Source organism: Anas acuta, chromosome 1, assembly GCF_963932015.1.
Source record: "Anas acuta chromosome 1, bAnaAcu1.1, whole genome shotgun sequence".
Classification (NCBI taxonomy): domain Eukaryota; kingdom Metazoa; phylum Chordata; class Aves; order Anseriformes; family Anatidae; genus Anas; species Anas acuta.
The window spans coordinates 163,389,339-163,414,361 of record NC_088979.1 but is presented as its reverse complement, the minus strand read 5'-3'; the positions used below and the strand labels follow the sequence as shown (position 1 = coordinate 163,414,361).

General features: G+C 34.7%; 1 protein-coding gene across 6 annotated transcripts in view; it reads right to left on the bottom strand.

Moving 5' to 3' along the window:
* Nucleotides 1–25,023, bottom strand: part of PPP1R12A (protein phosphatase 1 regulatory subunit 12A) — a 124,860-nt gene that overhangs the window by 8,048 nt on the left and 91,789 nt on the right. For 3 of the 6 annotated variants that reach the window (XM_068669101.1, XM_068669103.1, XM_068669104.1), the window contains 7 exons: nt 23,414–23,575; nt 22,793–22,969; nt 18,874–18,964; nt 16,910–17,107; nt 16,564–16,732; nt 14,456–14,574; nt 8,305–13,786 (listed from right to left, as the gene is read on the bottom strand). In XM_068669101.1, coding sequence (XP_068525202.1) covers nt 13,619–13,786; nt 14,456–14,574; nt 16,564–16,732; nt 16,910–17,107; nt 18,874–18,964; nt 22,793–22,969; nt 23,414–23,575 — 1,084 coding nt within the window. In that variant the 3' untranslated portion in view covers nt 8,305–13,618. Of the gene's footprint in view, nt 1–769; nt 821–5,208; nt 5,257–5,906; nt 6,012–6,698; nt 6,841–7,464; nt 7,482–8,304; nt 13,787–14,455; nt 14,575–16,563; nt 16,733–16,909; nt 17,108–18,873; nt 18,965–22,792; nt 22,970–23,413; nt 23,576–25,023 lie in introns of those variants that run through there. The other 3 variants (XM_068669106.1, XM_068669107.1, XM_068669102.1) reach the window with 2 other exon arrangements.

The window sequence follows — 25,023 nt, the reverse complement described above, 5'->3', positions numbered from 1 at the left end:
TTTTCTATTTCATCATGGTCCACTGGTTGTCTAGTTACAGTTTAATTTTATCAGTTTGGTTGGCTCTGTCCAATATTATATCCAAAGTGAACCTGCAGGATTTCTGTCTTCTTAATTATATCAAAGAACTTAATGTTGATAAACCAGGGAATGAGAAGAATCATACCAAAACTTTTATTATTCGGTGTATGTGGTAAATGGGACTTAGCTGTCAACATCTGAAATCTAAATCTGCTGCTTTTTGTTAACTAAAAAATCATTACTCATTCTATACAAATGAAAGTTTTTCTTTTGATATTGATAACGTGCTGCCTAATACATAAATTAATGAGATAAAGCTTTTTGAGCAAAGCAACATTTAATGCTTTACCTATGGAACTATCTATGCTTAATCTATGGAATTATATGATACCATTGTTTTTAAATTATTAAAATATAAGAGTTTTGTATCAAAAACATAGATGGCAATTCTGTCTTGATTAGATCAAAACGTGTTTCACTGCAAACATCTCTGAATGCTTCTTGTCAGCCAATATGTTATAGAACTGTAACCCTTGGCACCTTCCTAGGAAGTAAGTCGTACATGTATGACTGCTTATGCCAGGAAAACAGCTTCACTACAAACTAAATGAAACAAATGACTTTGAGATGTGGGCATAGTTTATTTTCTAATGAAATTATAGAGAGCAGTAATATTGCTAGACTAAGTGTTGTTTAATGCCAATGACATAATCATACACTGTGTTAACAACAGTTTAACAATACTTACTTTCAGTTCCTCTTCCATTTCAGATATCCTTCTTTCTAGAGCTCTTCTTTCCTAAATCAGAAAATATCTGTTAATACTGAGCAATAACATTCTTTTTTAATTAATGATTGTAAATATTGTGAAAACTGTGAAATACTTCAAGTTTCAAAGATCATACAACCAGAAGCATAGTGTAGACAGGAAACTTGTGATGGCAGTGATATATAGAAAATATTTCAATATTCAATTTCAATAACTTAGGAGGAAGAGATATAAAAATTTACATCAAGTCCTATTTTGTAATATACCCCTTCCTTTACAAAAACTTAGACAGTTTGTAAGCACCGTTTGGAATTATTTTTCATAAGCTGGGTTTCCGTAAAAGCTTAATATACAAGAAATGCAGAAAATGATCAGAAACAAACAAGAATATTAAAAGAAACAAGCACAAAAGCATAAGCTTTCATAGACAAGCAAACGTAGCTGAAAAATCTGCCTCAGCTCAGTGGGATCTGTCCACACCATAAACTGCAACGTAGTGTAGATGCAACCCAAACTTACGTTATGTGAGTTCAGCTGAGTACCAAGAAATCTAGCCACGTAAGACTACCTGCTTCCTGAGTAAATGTTTCCTGAATATTTTCTGCGTTTCTAGTATAGTACAGTTGGTAGGATTTATTTATTTTTTATTTTTTTTCCTTTTTACCTGAGAAGCAGGAGGAATTAGCCTTTGTCAAGAACTTCAGGTTGTTTTGATAACACTGATCAGAGTACCCAAGCTACTTGAAAGTTAGCTTAGGGTTTTCTAAACTATGCTGCAGTCTGCAGTGCAGACACACTACCATATTTCTAGTTGATATTGTTTTGTTTAAACCTCATTTTCAACGCATCTGACAGATCAACAGCTAATGCAGTAGACTTCAGGGGTTTATAGCTTGCTTGCTTGCTTTCCTGTGTCAGACAATGCGGTGTGTCTCATGTAAAAGCAGCTGCGGTTATTCACTATTCTACATTCAGATCTTTCCAAAGTGTGAAAGGCAAAAGCAACAGATTATTGCAAAGTGTACATATGCATCTGCATACAATGGTGTTATGCAAACAGCAAGCAGCATTGACTGAGGTGTGTAAAACTTCGGTTAGATCATACCGCCCAGTAGATACTGACTCTTGCCGGTCACCTTTCAGATACAAATCATTTAATTTAGTTTAATCATAGTGCAGTTATTCCCCAACATTTTCCCATTTTAGAATACAACTTTAAAAGTTTACCAAAGTAACAGAGTACTGCAGTTGTTAGTACTTAATGTACTTAACTACTTCAAGTTACTAATTTTCCTATAAGGATAAGAACTGATAGTAATGGCATAGTAAGTACCAGTGAGTTAACTGCAGTAAGCAAGTGACTAACAAAAAACCCACACCATCTTACATTACTTAGAACATTATTAGTTACCTACTGGTTTTGTACGACTAAAAACCATTCGTCCTTTTGATGCATTTGCTTACCTAACATGTTGAGGTTGTTTAAGAATAACTATTAGCAATAAAAAACAGTTAAGTAAAATCCTTATTTCATCAACTTTGCATACTTCACATAATACAAAGGAAACATTTAAATGGACTGGCCTAGATATACGATTTGTTGCAAAAATATATAGTTCTAATTAGATGAAGCTATGTTTCCTGTTTTTCCTTTTTACTCTGCTAGGAAGTGGCTAAAGAAATGCCAACAAAAGAACACATCAGAGTTTCAGTAGGAAAATTTGCCAGTATTATCTGGTTAGTCCCTGGACTCAAAGATTAAGGCTTTCAAATGCCTATGCAGTGTAAAATCTTGTGATATATGTCACCATTTCTTTAATGTACACCAAGAGCATTTGTAGTTCTCAATATGAAAAAAAAGCACAAGCCAGTTTCTCATTTTATAAAAGACAACAGCTCATTTGTGTGTTTTGAAGCAACCAGAAACCACAGTCTTGGTGCAGTGAGATTGAGGTACATGGATATACACAGGTGAAAAACTGACCCCAGAGTTATAAAATTAAGTAAACCCAGATATTTGTTTATTCAGTAATATAAAAAAAATAAGCTCTCCCCAAAACAAATTCACAGGTGATGAATTCCAGATTTAGGAGAAATGGGTTAAACATATCTCCGATTCAGATCCATACTGAAATCTTGCAGTGTGAGTTGCATATGACCATGTCATGAAATTCTGCAAAGAGCTTTTAACATAGTTTTCAGAGCGACAAAAACTGTATTTTTGCCTATGTACTTATTTCTAGTCCTCAAATTAAAAGTGTTGACAAAGCATCATCAAATCACATCATGGAAACCAATTAAGGCTAAGTTCAAATAAAATTAAAAATCTGTATTTTCTGAATTTTGTCACAGTGAAATTCTAGGTTTAATAAATGTTCCTATCTTCCTTACTGAGCAGGTATGCTTCAACTGGAAAACATCATAGTTCAAAGATGTCTTCAGTTTTTTTTTTTTGTTTTTTTTTTTTTTTACTTTTGTCCTCCCTTTTTCTCTATGTACTTATATGAACATCTTTAATTCGGTATTTCATTTTACTGTAGTCTTATCATTTGAAAAGTGTATGTAGAAAAGCTCGATAGTTTGTTTTTATCTTTTACATTTATGTGGTTACTTCACACATAGATAGATGTTTTTACAATTATTCTTAAAGACCCGCCATCTGAACTGAATTTAGTCAGCTTATTTCTAGAGATCAGCTATTGGTAAGTAGCAGCTGAGAATGTCACTTCAGTCACTTTCAAAGTGAAACCAGCTCCAGATTCTAACAAGGAAAATACACCCACAATTAAATTCCCATTTTAAATTCTTGTCTGAAAAGAGGTAAATCAAAAATTATAAGAATACAAGGAACATACCCTAAAATTTGTGTAAACCATGTTTCAGCCAGGCATCATTGTCACTATTTTATCTTTTTACCTGCTAGCTTCGGTATTAATAACTTCAGAATGAGTAACATTTCAGAAAGACATTTCTGCTATTGGAATAAGTGTCTTTATAAGAAAAAGGTGCAAGAATTCCTAATGATAGCCAATTGATGAAATGGCCTATTTTGGGGAAAAAGTAGCACAGTAATTTAGAACTGAAATAATGTCAAGATGTACACTACAGAATATTCTGCAGTATAAAACCTGCATAGTAATGCATACAGCTAAATCTATGAAATAATTAAATGTCCACTTGTGTGGCCATGATAGGAAGCAAGAAACCAATTAAAGTTGCTAATGAAACTTTTCTGCTGATGAAATCACTGCCTACAGCAGGATGTCACAAAAACAAGAAGAAATAGGCACTAAAAGGCCACTGCAATTATCTGGCGAGATTATTAAGATAAAAATAATAGAACTTCAGGAAGTGCCTGAGAGCATTTCTGCATCTCTATGTCCTCTTGTAAAATCAAGCAAGGGTTTGTTTATTTACCAGATAGGTTTGCAGAACTGAAATGTGTTTTCTAAACCACAAATACTGGAAAATAAACATATAAGGCTAATAAATGTGAAGTTTACTAGGGATAAATAAATATATACCATATCGCATATTACTGTCAAATTCCATTTAGTTTTCTTCCCACTGAAGTATCCAATGCGTCACTCCAGGGTTAGGGGAGGAGAAAGGTACATGTAACCAGGGACATAAAAAAAGCCAGGACCACAACAGAAGAAACTGAGTTTTCTTTAAGTTTCTGCAAAACTTGGGATGGGCTTTAAGCTAACATGAAACTACAGCTTAAAATTATCATGGGCACAACTTCTCAAATAATTCCTGCAGTCTATCTCACATGTGGATTTATTACATATCTCCTTTCCCTGTCAATTTAGGACTGTCTCTCACCCTAATGCCCTTTTTCCCACGCTGCTCATTCATTTGCCTCCACTCCGCCCCAATACAGTGTCATTTTCCCTCTGGAAAAGTTACAGTACAAGGAAAGAGACAGACTATGCTTAATTTTACATCATTAGCAGGTTTGAGGTCTGATGTCTGTGGGGTAGAAACAGCTACTTCATTACCAATAATAATTGGTAACACGACACACATGCCTCCAGAAAGCTCTGAGGAAATTAAAGTCTCTGAACGTTGGAAACGCATTAAAAGATGAGACGTTCCGAATCTGCTTAACTCTCTGAAGAGCCAACATTGTTTTGGATGAGATGGAACAAGCAGCAGAATCCTGGAGGGCAGTGAGGTTTAGAACTTGGTTATCACTAACCAACAGACAACCTGAAGGCATTTCTTAAGAGTAATTCCATCTCACAGTATCTCACATTCATTGCCACTTTGAAACCTAAAATCCCCAAATCTTCTAAAAAATGAAAGTTGTAAGAAAGGTTATCCTGCTAAAATACATCGAAGCCAGCGGTTGCAAAACAAACTAAAACAAAGCCTGTATTGGACTACTCAATAGATATTTGGCAGAAACTCACCCTTTTCTCCATTTCCAAGAGTGATCTGTCAGCAAATCTTTCTTGTCTCTGAAACACAGAATTAATAGAGACATTGGTACTTGTTCTCAAACAATGTAAAACTGAAGGAAAGTAATACAAAAGGCATTTCAGCTAAGGGCAACTACTACTGTATATTGTCCAAAATATGTCTTCAAAAGCACTTTAAAATATGTTCAGGGAAGTAACACTGAAATAAAAAAGAATGAGCTGGAGTTATCACGGACTTCCTCTGTGACCATCCCTAAGTAATTTAATCTTACGTAGCCTTTGGCAAATAGGAGCAATATAGTATATCTATCTAAAAGCTTTACAAAACAAATATCTTTTTAAATGCACTGTACTGATATTTACAGGTTGCATATGGAAGACAGTGAAGTACACACACAGGTAAATTGTGGCAAATGTGATCTGAGAAAGGGGAATGTTCTTTCTACAACAATTTAAGAAGAATTTCAATTTTGTGTACATATATAATATTACTGTATGCAGCACTGTTATCTGAGAGCAGTTACCTGTAAGTGTCTTTTTTCTTTAGAAACAGAGAGGTACTCTTCTTCACTCCCATCTTTGAATAAGAAACAAAGCTGATGCCTAGTAAATAGCAACCCATATACTGGGGTGCTTCTAGTTTGCTATCTACTTGTCAGCAAAGTACGGGCCTTTTGTTTTATACAAACCTGAGTGGTCTTCTCCAACTGTAGTTTAAGATCTGTAAGTTCCATGTTGGTATCATGTAACTGTGCTTTCAGCTTTTCGTTTTCAGCTAGAATCTGTTCATAAAGCTAAGAAAAAATATTCATTTAATAAGAATCGTGACATTAGCTGAACATTTTAAAACCTATGTCTGAGCTGCATGTAAAATGAAGAAATACATTAATAGTCTGAGAAGTAAAAATCAGTTACAGAGTTTAAAAATACTTAGAATTAGCGACTATAAAGAACTGCTACCAGACATTTATAGAGAAAAGCAACTTTGCACAGGGAGCACACAACTTACCTTCCATATATCACAGATTAGACACTATGGTAAACCTTTTTTTTCTTAACAAACTCCTCCTCTATTTTGAAACAAGATCTAAATAAATTTCTGTATTATATGTTTATAAGCTACCTAAGATCAAATATAGGATTTCATGCATGTATAAAGCAGTTTTAATAATACAAACAACTACAAAAACAATCTGATAGCATTTGTCATAAAAATATACATTTTGGCTCCTTAGGTTTTCTCCTTTGCATTTGAACTTTTGCACTTCGAACTCCTTAGAACTTTTTTTCAGTGCAAAAGCCATAAACTGTTCTGTAATGTATGCATTCCCCCACTGCAATGGTTCCTCTGCTCCTCCATTAAACTGAGTTGCTCTAAGCAGCATTTGTGAAATAACGTGAGATTATTTCCAATTTATGAAAAAAATATGAAAAACATTAGTCAAACATTACTTTCACACCAAAATCACTGGACCAGATACCTTCTTAAAATCAGTGCTATCTTCTTTTTCTAGTCTACTGCAGTAAGGTTTTCGATCTTCAAGGTAACTTTGTGACCCAGATCGCCCCTGTGCTGAATCATAACGATCACCGGAAGACACGCTGAGTGATCCTGTATCATATCTGTAAAAGAAAAGTTCTTATTTTTCTTTGCTTTTGTACTCAAACTGAGACTACTCACTGTATCAGACATTGTGAGTGCACCATTACCCAACTGAACACAACCACTTGCAATAACATATTTTAGGTAAGCTGCTGCATACTAATTTAATACAAATTAAACTTTGACATTCCCTCCATATTCTTCAGTATACTTCAAGATTCTCTGAATGAAAATGTTTTAAAACCGCCCACCATGCCAAGTAAATACCTACCTTTTATGCCGTGAAATTTTAAAAATTAAATTAAAATATTTAATTCAGGTAAATATTTAAATGTTTTAAAGGATTTTATACTGGTTTAGATATTTTACTTCTTTATTTTTGAAGACCTATTCTTAAAAATATATCATAGAATACTGAGGAAGGGACCCACAGGGACGTCTGAGTCCAACTTCTGGCAAGGATTACTTTAATTGCAGTACTACTTTAAATGTATATGTAAATTTTAAGTGCGACTAATGCCTTTTGAAGTTCAACCCAACTCAATACTGAGGTAAAGCTGAATTTGTACATAAACAAATTTAAATGAGAATATGTGACTAAAAAGTGTAAAAAAATTAAATTAATTTACTTAAATCACACATACCTTGAAAGGCTATCACTCTGAGGTTGGGAAGAGTAAAAAGAGAGAAAAAGAAGAGATCAAATTAGTAATTTATTTAAATAAAATATATAACAATCTGTAAACAAGCATAACTCAACAATTATGTTACAGCGCACATGCTATCCAGTAGGATTGTCAAGTTGCAATGTTGTTGTCTGGAACAGAAGAGAAGCATGTGCTGGAAATGTGTTTGCCAAAATGTGGTTTACAAGGATATTAGCATTACACTTTAAAATTCTGGACTGTCCTTAACGTAACAATCAGTTCAGCAGTTGGTGCATTCTGCAACTTGACCCCCAGCTGGGGGACCCTATTCTCTGACTTCCCTATTCCTCTTCTTCTTCTGTAACAGTAGCAATAATGTTTTTGAAAGGTCAACATAATAATGACTTCAGCTTACAATAATAATGTAAAATAAGCTAGAAGATCATTGCGTCAACATACGTCAATGGGAAACTAGCTGCTATACCAACTACATAAGGAAGCACTTACTAGACTAGATCTAAATTATGTAATTTCATTTTTTATATTAATTAATTAATTCATTACAGGTGCATCCACAGGCAGATAGTACATTCACTTTACTTGATGAGTGAAATTTAATTAAAAGTGATGACTTAAGCCTGAGGGAGTGTCCTCGAAGCATTACATCACTCACATAAGCCTTTTTCCCCTCTGGGTGGTCAATACATATTCATCATTTATTCTGATTTTTATAATAATCTTGAGTGAAGACATTTCACTCAAGAAACTCCACTGTATATTCCCCTGGATATCATCCAATGATGTTCACCTGGCAGTGGCTGGAGCTTTCTCCTGTGCTTGTTTTTTGGGGGTAGTGGAGTGGAGTTTTTTTTTTTTTTTTATCCTACATTGAGGAAAATAGTCACATTCTCCATAACACACTCAATTTCCCCTTTGACACCTTGAAGTGGATTTACTACACATGGTTTATCAAAAGTATGTGCAACAGACTAACAACTCCTATCAAAATATTGTTATTTTCTGTATGGGCATGAATAATGCTGAAAACTTAGGAGATTTTTGTAGAAATCATTGCAGTTAGGTGTCACATAGCTACGCCTGGTTAGTTTTTAAGCTACTGGCCACAACATTTTTAACTTCCACCTAAGTATGAATCATATGTTGCATATCTAAAGATTAAGATCCATATGAGATTGAGATTACCGAATATCACTCCATAATTGATGACCTACAGAAACCTTTTTCCCACTGCTTACTCCTTCCTTCTCACCTTAACAAAACAGAGGATCCTTTGTCCACAAATACTTTATGTTTTCTCTTTTTACTTTGAAGGGACACCATATGAACAAAAACACTAAGCCTTTTACCCTTTAGCTAATGTGATGACACCACTCCTGCATTATTTCTTAACAAAGAGGGTTCTAAAAGCTGTTTTTCCTTGCTTCTAGTGGGCTCCCCATGATGTCATGGGAATGTGAAAGCCTCATGGATCTCCATTAACCTGCTGCTGTACAGCTTCCCAAATGGAAAAGCAAGTTATTAAGTCACACAGGGAACATTTTGCAAACAGAACTTTCCAGCTCTGCAGAGGAAGACCACAGGAGCGAGTGACATAAGACAGTCCTGGAGACAGGGAAGCAACGACCCAGCCCATTCTCATTCTCCCGGCTGAGATCTGGAAACTGAGCAGCAGGGCCAGGACTCCGTGATCATCAGGAAAGTGTACGTCAGCAGTTTGCATTTCCTGAAAGCTGTGAAGCCCTGCTGCTGGGCTTCAAGCAGCATCCAGCCCCCAGAGCTCATGAGGAGAGGAGCACGTTTCTCAAGCACGTGCCTGTTCTTTCCCTCACTTGTCACAAAATACGTTTTTTTTGGGGAGTGGTGTTTTATTTATTTATTTATTTTTTTCATTTTCCCCTTTGATTTCTCTTAGTTCATTCACAACTTTTCACAGTTTAATTTTTTACTTTTTTTGTTCTTTTAATTGTAACTCTAAGTCTATGGACTTTGCATAAAGTTGGTTTGAAGACAAATGAGACCAACACTGCTATATATCTCTGCACATCCAAATTACATGAGATGGGTGCTCTTAATACATTCACAGAACTGAGCAGACTGTGAGACTGTGACAGCTGAAGTTACATAAAGCAGCACCCAAGGCGTAAGGAAAAACGAAAGCGTATGTATCCTCATCTACACCAGCTGACTTGACACTAACCCTAAGCTACCAGTTTATACAGACCATAAGAGGGTCCTTCCCCTCAAACACACTGTATTTGAAAATGTACACTGGGCTTCCAAACATACGTCACATTTTGGTGAGGTTAGGGTAATTTCTAGTAACGGAAATAAAATATTAATTTTACGAATTGTCTACACTGGGTGAATCAGTACTTGTATAAAACTGCCACAGCCATGAAACTAAGAAACAAGGTCTGAGTACAATGTATAACCAGTGCTAGTAATGCCAGTTTCTCATGTTTATTCCCACAGAATTAGAAGCGCTAATGACATTCATTATTCTAATATTGCTATCTTTCAACCTTCAGAAGTCACATATCTGATTCCATATTAAATAATTTCAGTTAATTTAATTTAAACTAACCACTGTTGTAGTAACTATTTAAATTCGTAATTATTTTTAAATACACCATCTCAGGGGAGATTTTAGTTTTGCTGTTTTAATGTGTGGTTTTTTTTTTGTTTGTTTTTTTTATGCTGCCCCCACACTTCTATAGGTGTCTTTCTGAGTGTAGTTCAAGTGCACTCCAAGCTTCAATGCTAATGAGAACAGGACAAACTGATAATAGAGGTTATACAATTTGTATCACTGTCAATTGATATCTGTCTTTTGCCCACTTCTAAGCAGATCATTTATCTAACAGATCATGTTCCCATTCTCATCTCCTGCCCAAGTACAAGCTATTTCTCCTTCACCACACATATTCCATATTCCTTCCCCTGCAAATATTCATACCACGAAAAGCTTAACTGTCAAATACCCTTGATTTTGTGTGCTTGAATTCTGCTCCAAATTTCCTCATCTCCTAGAAGTTACTGGCTTCTTTTTCATTCATTATCTATATTATTGTGCCACGGGGGCACCATTTCCAGTAACAGAAGACATACTTCCATGAACAAAAGATGGCTAGAATGGAAAGGAATGGCAAGGTGGCTCACTGAGAAAAAAGCAGCAGTAAGGGGAATAAAATTTTAAAAAGCACAGCAAACACCACTTTCCACATCATCACAAGACTTGGCAACTCTGTTATACCTTAAGTCTTTTTGACTGTCTGGTCAGCATTCCACTAATAATAAATCAGATTTCAATATTCATATTTGAGCTATTTTTGCTTAAGGACAAATAGCTAGCCCAAATAACTTCAAAAAGCAAAGAAATCTTGCGAATCTTAATCCACAGATGAAGTTCAACTCAAAGTAAAATCTAATTATCAAAAAGGAAGATATCATACTAATTCCTGAAGACTACATCAACAGAACTTAAATCAGTAATCTAAACACATCTTCCCCTTCAAGCCAGCCAAGAAAGAGAGCTGTTTAGGCATGTTTGACAATAATGTGAGCTGTTCCACAGATCACTTTGGTATGTACGTTCAAAGCTGTGCTTTATGGAAATTTATTACTGAACTATGTTCTGGTAAAATTGTTTTTTCACCTTCCTGGAAATTTGTTGTGCTTTTCAAAAATGGTTCTTCTTCAGTGACATAACAAATGCCTATATTGGTTAAGACTGAGCAATCCTTTACTTTCTGTTGTTCCCTATTCACTAAATTCAGGTCAGATTTACCCACACGTAAAAGGTCTATACCTATTTCTGGCACACTGGCTACCAACAGCATGGTTCCTAATTCCTATCTCTTTCTTACCCCAGAGTTCAGACATAACCTTTCCTAGAAACCAAAAGTTAGAACAAGTTGGTGCAAGTAACGTTCTCCATTTCCCAAGAATGCTACACTGGTAAAATGTATCTGTCTACAAAAACAAGTTATTTCTTCACAGTCTCAATTTCAGAATGAAATCCATGAGATGAGTGTTGGATTATAAAAGCAAAAATGTAACTGAAAAAGAGGCTTCACTGGAACAGTTTGTTATATAAAATCCCTCAGCTGCCAAAATGATCTGCAGACTTGCTTATATTTGAACTGCCTTCCTACAACGTAAGATTATCCTTCTTAGAGGAACAACAATTTCCTGTAAGTAACATGTCATTTGTTTTGCAAAGAATTTTTCATCTCTTAGCCTAAACAAAATTTCATTACAGCAGCCTCCAACTGTCATAGCGCTAGCAAAATTTGACTTCATTTTAATAGTTCTCCTTTTTGTTCTCCTTTAATGATCAACTGAGATGTCAAAAGGTAGTTCTGTATAGGGAACAAGAAAGCACAAACTGAAATCTTGTAAGACAGTTCTTTCAAAGACCACAGAAATGAAAAGCATAAGCATTTGTCAAGTTCCTTAAAGATTTCAGGCTAGAAATTATTTTGTCTAAGGCCCTTTAGTTTTCTTTGTAGCATGTGCAAGGCTTGTTTTTGACCTCCTCTAAATTCCTGAGTTACCGCCAAAGCTCTTCAGAGTTTATAGTTACCATCTTCTACTTCTGGCTTGTAGCTTCAACAAGTAAAAAAACCAACAGCAGCACCACATAAGGGAGTAACAGAGAATTTCAGTCTTTCCAAAGACTTCTGTTTTCTGAGTAGTGCATCAAATATTCAGTACAATTTAAAAAGCATAAATATTTTCTGAATGTTAGCCTCCCTTTATAATTTGAATTTATTCCATCTCTTTCCTTCTCTCAAAAATGAAAAGGATTTATAGCCAAATAATCACAAATTTTCTACAATAAAACATGCAAGATTTGTGTCAATTGTAAGTGGATTTAGCAATTGCAAAAAGAAAAGTGGAATTGATGTAGAATCAAAAAATACATTTTTTTTGGTCATAGAATTGGGAACAGATTGCCATTAGAATGCTTGAAGTCTATTCCACTTCTTTTTTTCTAGAGGCAGCAAAATACTGTACTGTAAAAAGTTAGTTATTTAGTTCTTTGTTTATCATTGAAAAACTCTAAATAGCTGTTCATCAAGGAGAGGAAACTACTTGAAATCTGCATAATGTTTTAAAGCACTGATAAGCTGTTTTACGCCTGATTTACCACTACTTCACTGTAGTTTTATCAAGTCTAATTCTATTACAATGACTGCATTCTACCAGAACAAGTTTCTAGAGAATAGAATATGAAATAACTACAGATCTCTAATAATTAGAGATCTGACAACAGCTACTGGTGGGAGGAGAGGAAACAGGACTAAGTATTTATGTTAACATGACAGTGGAATCAAAAATAGAGCAAAACAAAAGGGGACAGAACGAATCAACATCTAAACCAGTTAAGGAAATGTAATGGAAGCTTTTACATCACTCGAGTTTTATTACTCAATAATGACCCTGATTCCCTAGTGTGTTACTCCAGGCATTAGGTCAAAAGAAATACATTCTGCTACACCATTTTATAGTATAGCTTAAGTTACTACGTCCTTTTTAAGCCTACTTTATCCCACTCTTATGCATCATTTTATAAGGATTTTTTGCATCAAATAAAGCCATACTGTTTGCCATTGACTTTTTAACAAAACTAACCATACTGAATTAGGATGTTCAGAAATCTTTTTTCTTCAACATAGAAATAAGGTGCATTGTGCTCTTTAACTTTCTAAGCTTTCTTATATTAACATTTTCTCACATTAGATGTTTATTACATTATCAACACCACTTTTTAATTTAAAAAGGTTCTATTGTGTATTTGTCAGAGGACATCATTCCACTGAAAATAACAGAGCAGATGAAACAAAGATATATGGTAGAATCTGAAAACTCACTCCAGTTACTTGCTGCAACATGTCCCTGACCTATATGTCAGAAATTTCACCGAGACCTTCTGGGTTTAGTACCCAGAAATGTATTCTACATAATCAGAATGGAAGAGAAAAAGACAGTTTTACCTGTTGTTAACACATTAGAATTGTTATAAAATTCTGCAGTTTGTATATATACTAGAAGACAAGATTTTCACTATAAATCTGCAAAGGAAATGGCACTGAAACACAGAATCAAATTATGACTAAGAAAGCACTCATAAGGACTTCATCATATGCACTACTTTATTTGAATCCAACTGCACTGAAAGTTTTACAATTAGGATATATGTTATAAAGTTAGAATTTTTTGTAATTACCTGAGTTTCTTTCTTATTTGTTCCTTCTTCTGAATCTGACTGGTGCTCCTGATCATTTTCATCACTCTGGTGAAAGAGGAGGGATAAAGAAAACAGTTAAGCTGTTGAAAGCTTTCTGAGAATTTAATGTGTTCTGTATTTTTAATATCAAAAGCTAAGAGTCGTAGAATTCTACCTATCTATAAGCACTTGCTTTCAGTACCAGCAGAGGAAACAGCTTTGCATTTGGCACAGAAAAATCTTACTTTTACAAAATTATATGCTGTTCCTATGACAAAGAAAAGGGAAAGGTAACCTGCTGAAACACTGGCGATATTCCTTCTAATTTGACAACAGTTCTTTCAGCTTTAAGTATATAGCTACTTGTAACATGCCAGATAATGAGCCTCATTCTTATAGCTTTGGTATGCATGCAACAGAAAAGAATTGTTCAATTTTTTATTATTTTTTTAAGATTATGATTAATTTCTATTACATTAAGGTTATTACAGTATTCTAGATTTTTTTTCACCATTATCAGCATAACTTAGACTTGATTTTGAATTTGCTCCTGAAAGCTTCACAATGGAGAAACAGAATGAACGAGTACCATTTTCTCCAGAACAAATTAGTGAAATACTCTATTATTCTAAATGGTTCTCCATGTTAAGAATGCACTATATGCATTCCATATTGCTACAAACTATGGCTATAAATCAGCAGTAGCTGATTGATGGTAGTTTGTCTTTTACTTACATCTTGAGTCCAAAAGGAAACTCCTGTAGATCGTCGTTTTTCTCTTGGTCGCCGCCTTTCCCGTATAGATTTAGGCTGTGACTTATCTTCTTCCTTTTCTTCCTCTTTTTTGCCCCCTTCTGTTAATGACAACTTTCTTGTTCATTTGAGACAACCTGATTTTCTGAAAATCTACTGAAATTTTCTCAGTCTCTAAAATGCTTAAAATTAATATTTTTACCTGAAATAAATTCGCTACAAACCTCACCACAGGGTTTGCTGTAATATGCATTCCTCAGAACATAGCTCTAAAATAAATACCATTCCAATTGTTGAACAACAATTGCAAAATACTAATTCCACCTAAACAGTTACGTAAACAAAATGCTTCAGTGTACAGTAACACACCATAAATTACACATAAAATTCAATTTTCAAAACTTTCACATAATAATTCATTAACATTTGTGTCAGTAGTTATATAAAAGTACAAGGGATAAGATAGTTCTTTATCATCCTTCAAACAAGATTTTTTTGCTTACATCAAAAATTCCTTATTAAAAATATATGTTTTAAACGTTTGTTAAGTCCTCCTTAGAGTTCCCTTTCTCATTAGTCTTCTTCATTTTCCCATCTAAGGAATAATAAAATTGGACCTCAAAGATTAAAATAACACTGTAATACAGATTTCCTTTTTCTTTAAAAGAAATGCAATTGCAGTTCAAAACTGACATAATACCTCAGAATTGTGTTTGGTGTCCTACAAGTAACTTGCACAAAAAAGAGAATTAAACAAACCTGCCCAAACAGAAGTTATTTACCTGTTAGGTAGTTTGTTCAGTTTGCTATTCCTTTATGAGAAAGAAACCATAGAGTTGAGTTCAAATCACAGCATCCCTACTAACTTAACTGTATCATCACTGCTCTTCAGAGGTAAATGAATTTTTCAGCATGAAGCAAGAATTAAACAAAGAAGAAAGAAATATAAGTATTCATGCTGAACACCGACCTTTCCTAGTAATTGATGATTTACCTTTGAGCTTTCAGACAGTAATGTATTTCTCCTCCTAAAATCATAATTTGAAAAAAAAACCTGCTGTAGCTAATATTTACTTTTTTTTTTTTTTTTTTTCCATAGAACAGTCTAGAAAGAGTTTCCTAAAGTAAGCATGCAGTACTGAAAATTTTTATTACAAATTTCAGTTCATGTTAGGACGGAGGGGAACAAAATCAGAAATCTTATCACTGAAGCTTAGTACTAACAACTTGTTCAGAAAATACCAATATAGAGAACCAGGTGATACTGATGCATAGTTCATGGAGATTTGATCAATGGATCATCTAATCTGAGCCTCTGTATAACAGAATTCTCAATTTCAATCAGTAATCCTATATCTAATCAATAATTTGAATTAATATGTTTCTCCCAGTTTAACAGTGTCGCACCTCTGAGAGAGAACAGGGATCACAATGTATGTCAACAGCTTCATCCTTTGACAGGCAACTGATCAGGTACAGTATTTTTAAAGAATTATAGCAGATGATTCATATTTGAATAAAACTCTAGGCAAAAAATCTGTGACATCAAGGAAAAGCACCTTTCTGATCCCTGAATCGAGCATCTCATCTTCAGTGTAAAATTATATAAACCGGTTAGATATTAGTGTGGTTGCACTATGTATTATGAACTAACACCACACTACCACCAGAAGTATCTCTTTCTCTCCTGTTTTCAGATGCTCATGAAACCATTAAAGCATCGTTTCATTCCTTCACTGTAAGACTAACCCTCCTCTCCAATTAGTTACCAATTATTTAATCAAGTAAAATTCCTCCTCAATATCTGCACATTTAAACTCTGAAGCGTGAAATTCTGTGACAGTTGCTGTTTGAAAGCAGAAATGAACCCAGACTCACACGCCGTAAGACTGAAAAACACCATCAAGTCCTCGAAGTCTTTTTTCCTCTCTACATGCAAGTTTTGGAATTTGTTACAAGAATCTGGAGTGATGTATATCTATGAGAGGTCTTACACATCACACCCCATTTTGAACAGTCTTTACAAACATAAATTGCCCTTTGGCAATTAAAAGAAAAAAAAAACACAACTTCACAGACGGTAGTCCTACCTCTCTCACTTTCCTTTGTTCCACTCCGAGAATAGGCAGAAGTTATACCTATAAGGCTGTTTGGTCTGTTTAGTTGACTTGAAGTTGAAAGAGAGCTAGTGGAGGTGGAGAGCGAGGAGGTGGATGATGAAGAAGTTGAAGTTGAAGTTGGTCTATAGCGATGATATGGCTATTCAGCAGAAAAATGTCAAAATTAATTTACAAAGATTAAACAAACATAAACCACAGGATATTAAAACATTAAATATGTAAATGATTGTTTACAGTAATACCAAAATTACAGTGTTATAGTTGGAGTTAAGATTCATATAATTTCTCTACCTAAAGAGACCCATCATGAAAATACCTCTTCAACAGTTCGGGAATATCTTTGTCTATAATCATCATCTTTAGTTTCAGATTCTTTCTTTTCTTCTTGTTTTTCTTTGTCTTGCTTTTCTTTCTCTTCCTTTTCCTTTTCTTCATTTTCTTGTTCTCTGGTTCGTGTGGGACGATTTCTTCCTATAGTTTTTTCTGCTTCTTGAAGATCTGTCAGTGTTACACCCTGTGAAAATAGCAGTCAGCAAACAACGGTACAACGTATCATTCAGCTTGTATTAATGTAGATGATCACATTATTTATTATTAAATATAAAAATCAGCTTAAGAAAATTAATTCTCTCAATTAAAAAAAATGCATTCTACCTACATATTCTACCTATAAACCTTTCTCTTGAATCCTGGAACCAAATATTCCTCTCTGATTAGCAGCAAGTGTTTGCTCTAATGTGATCTATCACAGGTTCTCTAGTAACACCATTTTAGTTGAACTAGTACATACAGATCATGTAGAAAATCACGTAGAAATCATTGAAGAATACACTAGCTCCCTCAAATATCATCATAACCATCATAAACATTTTTGAAAGAACCTGAAAATACAATACTTAAAAAAATCGGAAATATTGGTAGCTACAAATTCACCCACTGGAACTGGATTTTTAGGTTAACGACACATCAAATAAATACACTGAGAGCACTACAGAAAGTTGTAACTAATATCTTATCTCCTTGCTGTATCTAGCTAAATGCTAGTTTTCAAATGAAGCCAGGATGCAAGCAACTTCTTATATAAAGAGAACTTTTCTATACTGCAATTTTCAGCTTATCTATCTTATGGAGATACTGCTTAAAATTCTTTGTGACCTATTCCAAAGCCAAATTCCCAGCTCATTAGTTATTTAATTGATTGTTATGCTTTTCCACTGTAAAGATTCAAAAAGAATTGCTCTGTGGTTTAACAATCTTCCAGGATCTGGCTTACTACCAAGAAGTAGAAAAGAACTCCACTACGATAAACCCATGTCAAACAATGTGATCTCTCAATAGGAAAGGTAACCAGAAACATTTGAGGGGTTTAGAATTACAAAGGTTTGAAAGTAATGTCAGTAAATAATTTAGTTATAGATCTGACCTTAATGCAGATAAGGATGCTGGCTGAAGTATTTCTTTGTTTTGTTTTATCTAAGGACAATTTTGCTGATTATTCTCAGTTTGTCAGCAGACAAAGAGAGAAGGGTAGACATACTTTACAGAAGATAGTAGCTGGTAATTGCTCCAGGGCCCACAAAGCATTCAAGTCCTGTTTAGACATCATCTATTTTGCTACTATCACATATTTTTCTATGCAAGGATTGCAACGGCTGCAATTCAGTATGAGGTAGCTCTCACAGAAATTGGGAAAAACTTCCAAATATATCAAAATATCAAAAACCTCTTCCCCAGTACTCTTACGTGTCCATGGAAACTGGGCTGAATGTGTATTTTCTGTGTCACAGATCACATCGTATATCTATATGTTGGTCAACTCAATCACATTTTCTTCAATAGTCCATATACAGAAAAGACTTAAAAATGTATGTAAATATACATATTGTATGCCATGCCTAATTCTCAAGTAAAATCTTGACAGAGAAGCTGTTAGTTCTTGGTGAATTGAAAGCCGATATCTACATAAAAGCGATACAATTACTCAAGTAAGCCACTTTCACATAACACAAACAAAAACTTCAGTGGAAGAATCTCTGCTTTCAAATTTCTGTTAAATTACTCTGTGGTGATCAGAAAAAGCACTTTCCAGGACATAATGAGGGCTCCTCAAGCTTTCACGGATATAAAGGAACTAAGAGGCATTTACTTCATCTGGTAACAAGTTGTTTATACCAGGAAGATCAACTGATCACTTGGAGTTTTAATGGGAAATTAAAACTTCACTGTACTCAGGGAGTTATATATGTTCCCATAAATGTAGAAGCTGTAATAAAACCATACCTGTGTAGATCTTCTAGACTGTCTTGCTTGCCTGGATCTAGCTTTTCTTTGGGACTCTGACTCTTCATCCCGTACTGGAGTGAGGTATGATCTAAAGGGTTAATTACAAATAAGTCAGCAAACGGTAATTTTTGTACAAATGCATTAAATGTCAGAAAAAAACTCACAATGTATGAAAACCAAAGCAGTTAGAAGAAAACCTTTAAAGATATTAAATGAATTACTGTATCATATATACTATATACATCATACGTACTATATCATGTAACATAATAACCTGTTCATCATGCTAGTGGCCTTACAACTCACTTAAAATACATAGTGTTTCCTATTTAATTTAGATTTGCTTTTCTCTAAATAGAACATAAAAAATTACAAACAAAATGTGTGTGTGTGATGTGAGTACCCGTGCAAGTAAACCCTTAACATAACTTTTAGGCTTTCAGAAAAATGTATGTACTGCTAATGCAGAAATCCTAATTATACCATCTATTGCACCGGAGATTAAAAATCTTTAAGGAGGTAGTTACCATATTTTCACATGAATCATCCACGATTTGGGTAATCCAACGCCCTTTAAAAACAACAGACCTTAAAAATAAATCCTCAGGAATCCCACAACAATCCTGCGGAGTAAGCAAGTAATTGTAATCAAAGCCAAAGGGCTACTACAGTAACCATGCAAGGTCAGGACTCTTTAAAGAGATTTTCCAACCCAGGCAATTTGGGTAAAAAAATCAATACGTACACATACATAAATGTATATATGTATGCATGTAATATATGTGTATATGTAAAACCATTGTTAAAGACCTTAAAGTTTTTAATGCATTTGTTGGTTTTCTATTACAGAACATTCTGAGAATGCTGTTATAATTTACCATCATGTTTTTTAATCCTTAGATTAAATAGATCGGAGAAAGTTGAAAAAGTAGAAACTGAAGGTTGCTAAAGGGTTGCTTAAGACATAAAGCCCTTCTGAGATCCTTTAGATAAAATTAGCTACATTAAAAGCAGAATCAGATTCTGTGATATTTTCTGACTATATTATTTCTATATTTCATTTGTTAATAATTGGCTAACGATTTCACAGAATCACAGAATGGTTGAGGTTGGAAGGGACTCCAGAGATCATCTAGTCCAACCCCCCTGCTCAAGCAGGGTCACCTAGAGCACATTACAGAGGATGGCATCCAAGTTGGTTTTGAATATCTCCAAAGAAGACTCCACAACCTCTCTGGGCAGCCTGTTCCAGTGCTCTGTCACCCGAACTGTAAAGGAGTTCTTCCTGAAATTCCTCAGATTTAAATACTTCGTTTGGGAATCTATCACCTATTCACACTTAAAGCATTTATCTATGGAAAAAGAATCTTTTTGGTCACGTAATTATGTATTTCTCGGGTTAAAGCATACTAAAACAGTTCTGAAATGGTTCTAAGTTTTTAAAATAAACTTCATTTACACAGATTATTATGCCTAAGTTTTACCACCCATGTTCTATCTCTACTAACTGAATTATCTCCAAAATAGAGAAAAAATATAATTAGCTGTTATATTTACAAATGCAGAAATATCCCCTCTCAAGAACTATATTAATTTCATTCCTCTATCTTGTTCTCCTGCAAATAATATTGTTGATAAGATTTTCTGTTTTCCTAGACCCTTAAGGCCCTATCTATATTAGGAAAAGGGTGCCTACTAGCTGCTTTAGCTAGCCTGAAATACAATTCATCACATAAATCTGACTCCACTTTAGAGTCAGCCAATGTATTCTTCAGCCACATAAAGCTTGTAGACACAAGCTTTAACCTACCTAAGACAGCTTTGATTGCAGAGCAGGTGTAACCTTTACAGTTTGAAAACTGCTGCAAATTGCTCTGTAGGAATGGGTGTACATACCAATTCTACCCTCCAAAAATGTGAAAAGCTTTAAACCTTGCTGAAGGAAAATGACAACTCTATAGCTACTGTCAGACTGGAAACTGCCCCAGCATCCTCTGTGTATGCCTCACAGGTCAACTGTGTATTCATGATACAAAGATTTTAAAGATTCAAGTTTGTCACTCTCTTCTGTGTTTCTCTAAAGCAATCCTATAAATTAGATAAAGAATATAGCTTCTTCAGTACGTTCTGAAAGGATGCACCATTACATATTGCATTACTCAAAGTAGTTCATAACATGCTTACTTTTCATATACTATTTGAAATACTACTTCAAACATATTTTCCAATTAACATACTTCCAGTCTATATGGATTAATCAACTTCATTTCTTAAGAAAATATTTAACATATTTCATGAACAGACAAAATTTTTTTTATGTGCATATAAACATACATGGATACACACACACACACACACAGAGATATGTATCTGTATATATACAGATAGATATGCATGTGCCCATATTGAGGGTACTACCTTCTCACATGCACACAGGAATTATTCCGACTTTGCTGACTGTTAACACTTAATGGATATTTTAAGACGCTGTCACGAATACATCTACAACAGTAAACTATACAATTGGCCCTGAGTCAGATTAAAAGAAAAGAATTTCAGGCCAATTGCAGGTATCTAAAACATATGTAGTATACGTATATTAGTATACACATGTTAGTGTGAGCAAACGAGACAGCAAAAGCCTTAATTCTAGATCTCCTTGTTTTTCTGGCTCATATGAGACTGAAATAGGATTTGCATTTTAAACTTGAAACTGTTTTTGGAAAAATGATACATTTTGTTGCTTTTGTTTTGTCAAACTGCACTACGGAAAATGCAGGTTCTGGCTATATTTGTTATGACAATGGTGGTAAGCACCTGTGGGCATCTCCCTGATCATGGAAGAGACAGAAAAATCCCCATTGAAAATAAGGTTGTTCATCACAGTTTCGGATATGAAAGGAAAATGGACTACGAATATCCTAAACATAGTTAAAGGTCTGTGGAATCTATGAATGTTTTTGCTGCCTTTCTTCTCTAACAACAAATAGCTTTGTTCCCTCTGTAAACATACAGAGGCATACACGTCCACCACTGACATAGTAGCTGCATTTCAAAACTAATACAGCAGCAACACAGAAATCTGAATGTGCATTTCAGCAGAAGGGATAAGGGATAAACTTTTATAAATATCAAAAATAATCAGAACCCAGGGAAAACTAACAGGAATTAACAACCTTGTGAAATCTTATTATTTTGCTTTCACAAATAGTAGGTATCACCTGTTTATGGAAACATAAATATGCATCAATTGTAACTCATCCTCCATGTAGGTGTAACAGAAAAAAAACGCTGTATTCTTAAAATTTACATCAGCTTCTTACTCCTTCTTCATATTGAATAGCTCCTAAACCATTGCACTTACAACTGTATATAATGTTTCAAATGGAAGAGACCCTAAATGATTGCAATGAAATGAACAAAATGTGTTTGGTTCAACACTCTTGTCTTTGTAATGGCAGACATACAAAGTGACTGGAAAAAATACTACGTGGTAACTTGTCAGCGTACTGCCTTTGGCACAACAGATGTGCCACAGTAGACAGCAGCAATGCATTTGCAATAAGTAATTATTGAATTTCTTATTTTTAATTCAGTGTTTTTTACGTAGTTCCATTATGGGTATTTTTCAGAGGACTCATGTATTAACAGAAAAACAAATATAAAAATACAGCATACCAAATGAGAACCCAAGGACAGCCAAAATACACAATATCAAAGTTTAAGTTTCATGGATGAGATTTATCAATGGATAAATTGAGGCATCTTGGTAGTTGTTTCAATAAACAGCAAGCAAATACCACTGCTTTACATACTGTACTATCCAAATTTGTGGTAACCAACACATTCCTTTAAATAAGAAAAAAAAAGATTATTTTTGTACAAGAGCAACATTACTCTTAGGACCTTTACACACCTCCGTCTCTCCCTGACCTCTGATGTTGAGGACACAGTGCCAGAAGTAGCTGTAGTCATGGCTGTGGTAGTGGCCGCAGCATTTACAACAGATGGTGCAACAGGAACCGTCACTGCTGTAGGAACATTTTCCTTTTCTTTCTCAGTACTATCCTCAGCCCACAAACGATTTGAGGTACTACAGCATAACAAGCAGCAACACAAAAAAAGAGAAAAGGAAACAGCTAAACAATGAAAGCACTTTACTAAACAACTAATAACATGTAACTTGAGGGACGGATTTTTTTTAAAAGCAAACTGAGAAATGTCTCTACAGTGAAAGCTCAATTTGAGCTATTAAATTGAATGAATTAGGAATTGAATGGTTCACAGTAATTGGATTCTTATTCTTCACCCTTCGATTCGAATATTGGATTTATTTATTTATAACAACATGGCTGTCACTTTACAGTAGAAAGCCATGCATAATTTGAGCCAAATCGTGTAAAATTAAAAGAAATTGAACAGGAAAGTGAAAAAATCCAGAGCCCCATGAACTACTAAACAAGAACGCATGCACGTACATAAGCACATAGTAGACCTGACAAAAAAAGAACAACAAAAAGTATACTGGTGGCATTACCTGCTTGGTACACCTGCTGAAGTAGAACCCGTTGTACTCTTTGTAGTAGTGTTTGCGCTGGCGGGCAGTGTTTTCTGAAGACCAGCAGACGAGGTAACTGTTGATGCAGTACTTGGAACATTAGAACTAATCAAATCATCTTGTCTTCTACCAAAGGAGCCACTGAAGGAGAGACATTTACAGTGAATACATTTGTATGACTTATCTTTCTTTGTTCATTAAAATATCACAAAGCTGTGAATGATCCATTGAACTTCTGCCTGTCTATTCTATGTTTCAGTTGAGTTCTGGAAACTTTTTGGGCAAAAGAAGCTTTTCCAAATGCCATTTTCTTCATTATTTCATCGAGAAGGACTTTTAACTTCAACTTCTGAAAGCAACAAACCTGACCATTCCTCCACAGTAATGGGAGATAAAGTAGCATCTCAGTGGTTGATACTTGTCTTGATTGCATCTACCAAAATACTCACACAGAGCCCTCAACATTCCATTTTTAAGCTGCTCTTTCACCCACACTGAAGACCTCTGAAAATACAGAACTTCACTCCACAGCTTGTCAGAAAAGAAAATGTCATTAATATCACTCCTGTAACAATTTTCAGCAGATGGTCCTTTTTAAAGAAACAAGCAAACAAACAAACAAAACCCTCACACCACTCCCAGAAAGATTAACCCTCCCACCCATGCTTTTCCCTTGCTCTTCTAGTTGTAACGATGATCCAGACGTTTCCAGGTTTTTATCCCACTGGTTCTGGCTGAACATATTTTACATTACCAAGACAGGATGTTTTCATGTGCAAACATTAGAACCCACAGTTAGGAGCAACACAACATCACATCACTAACTAGAAAAGATGTAAGGAAAAATGGCTGTTTGTCATTCTGCTACTGATCCTTCTTTCTTTTGCTATCAATTCTAAAACGGCCAAGAAAAAAACATTTGTACAAGAACAACTAAGGAAATGCACAATTAAAACACCATGTACCACATTAAAGGGATATGTACATGGTGTTTGAAGTCTGGAGCATAATACTCATAAAAGCTATCATGCAACGATAGTTTTTGTAAATCAAACTGTTAATATTTTCCACCCAGAATGTGAAATCTGTGCAATATTTCTCCTACACTCGATGTTAAGAAAACTTAGTTTTCTTTTCATGGCAAGAGGTTAGCAAAGATCTAAGATGTACTGTACTGTATGAAACAGCCTGACTACATGCTACTGAAAACACATCAATGTCAGGACTGAAAAAGATAGCATCCATCACCATGTACGTCATCAGCATGTATCAGTATGCAGCTTAGCTACCTGAATGTCAAACTTTTGATCTATTCATTTAAGATATTTATTGCCCACTTCATTAATATCAATGAAGAACTTCACTCAATTAGCTTCGCTGAAACTACACAGTAAAATGAATCATGTATTAATTCCTGGATATGATCCATTCTGAGAAAATCCTGCAAGATGAGAACCATGTACACCTGAAAATTATGTTCATATTCATCATCATTTAGTTTACCTTCAAGTGAGTTTTAGTTTTACGTTTGCATTCTATGATGGCGATACTCAAGGTAGGCATGGCCTACCACTGTGGACAGCAGACCA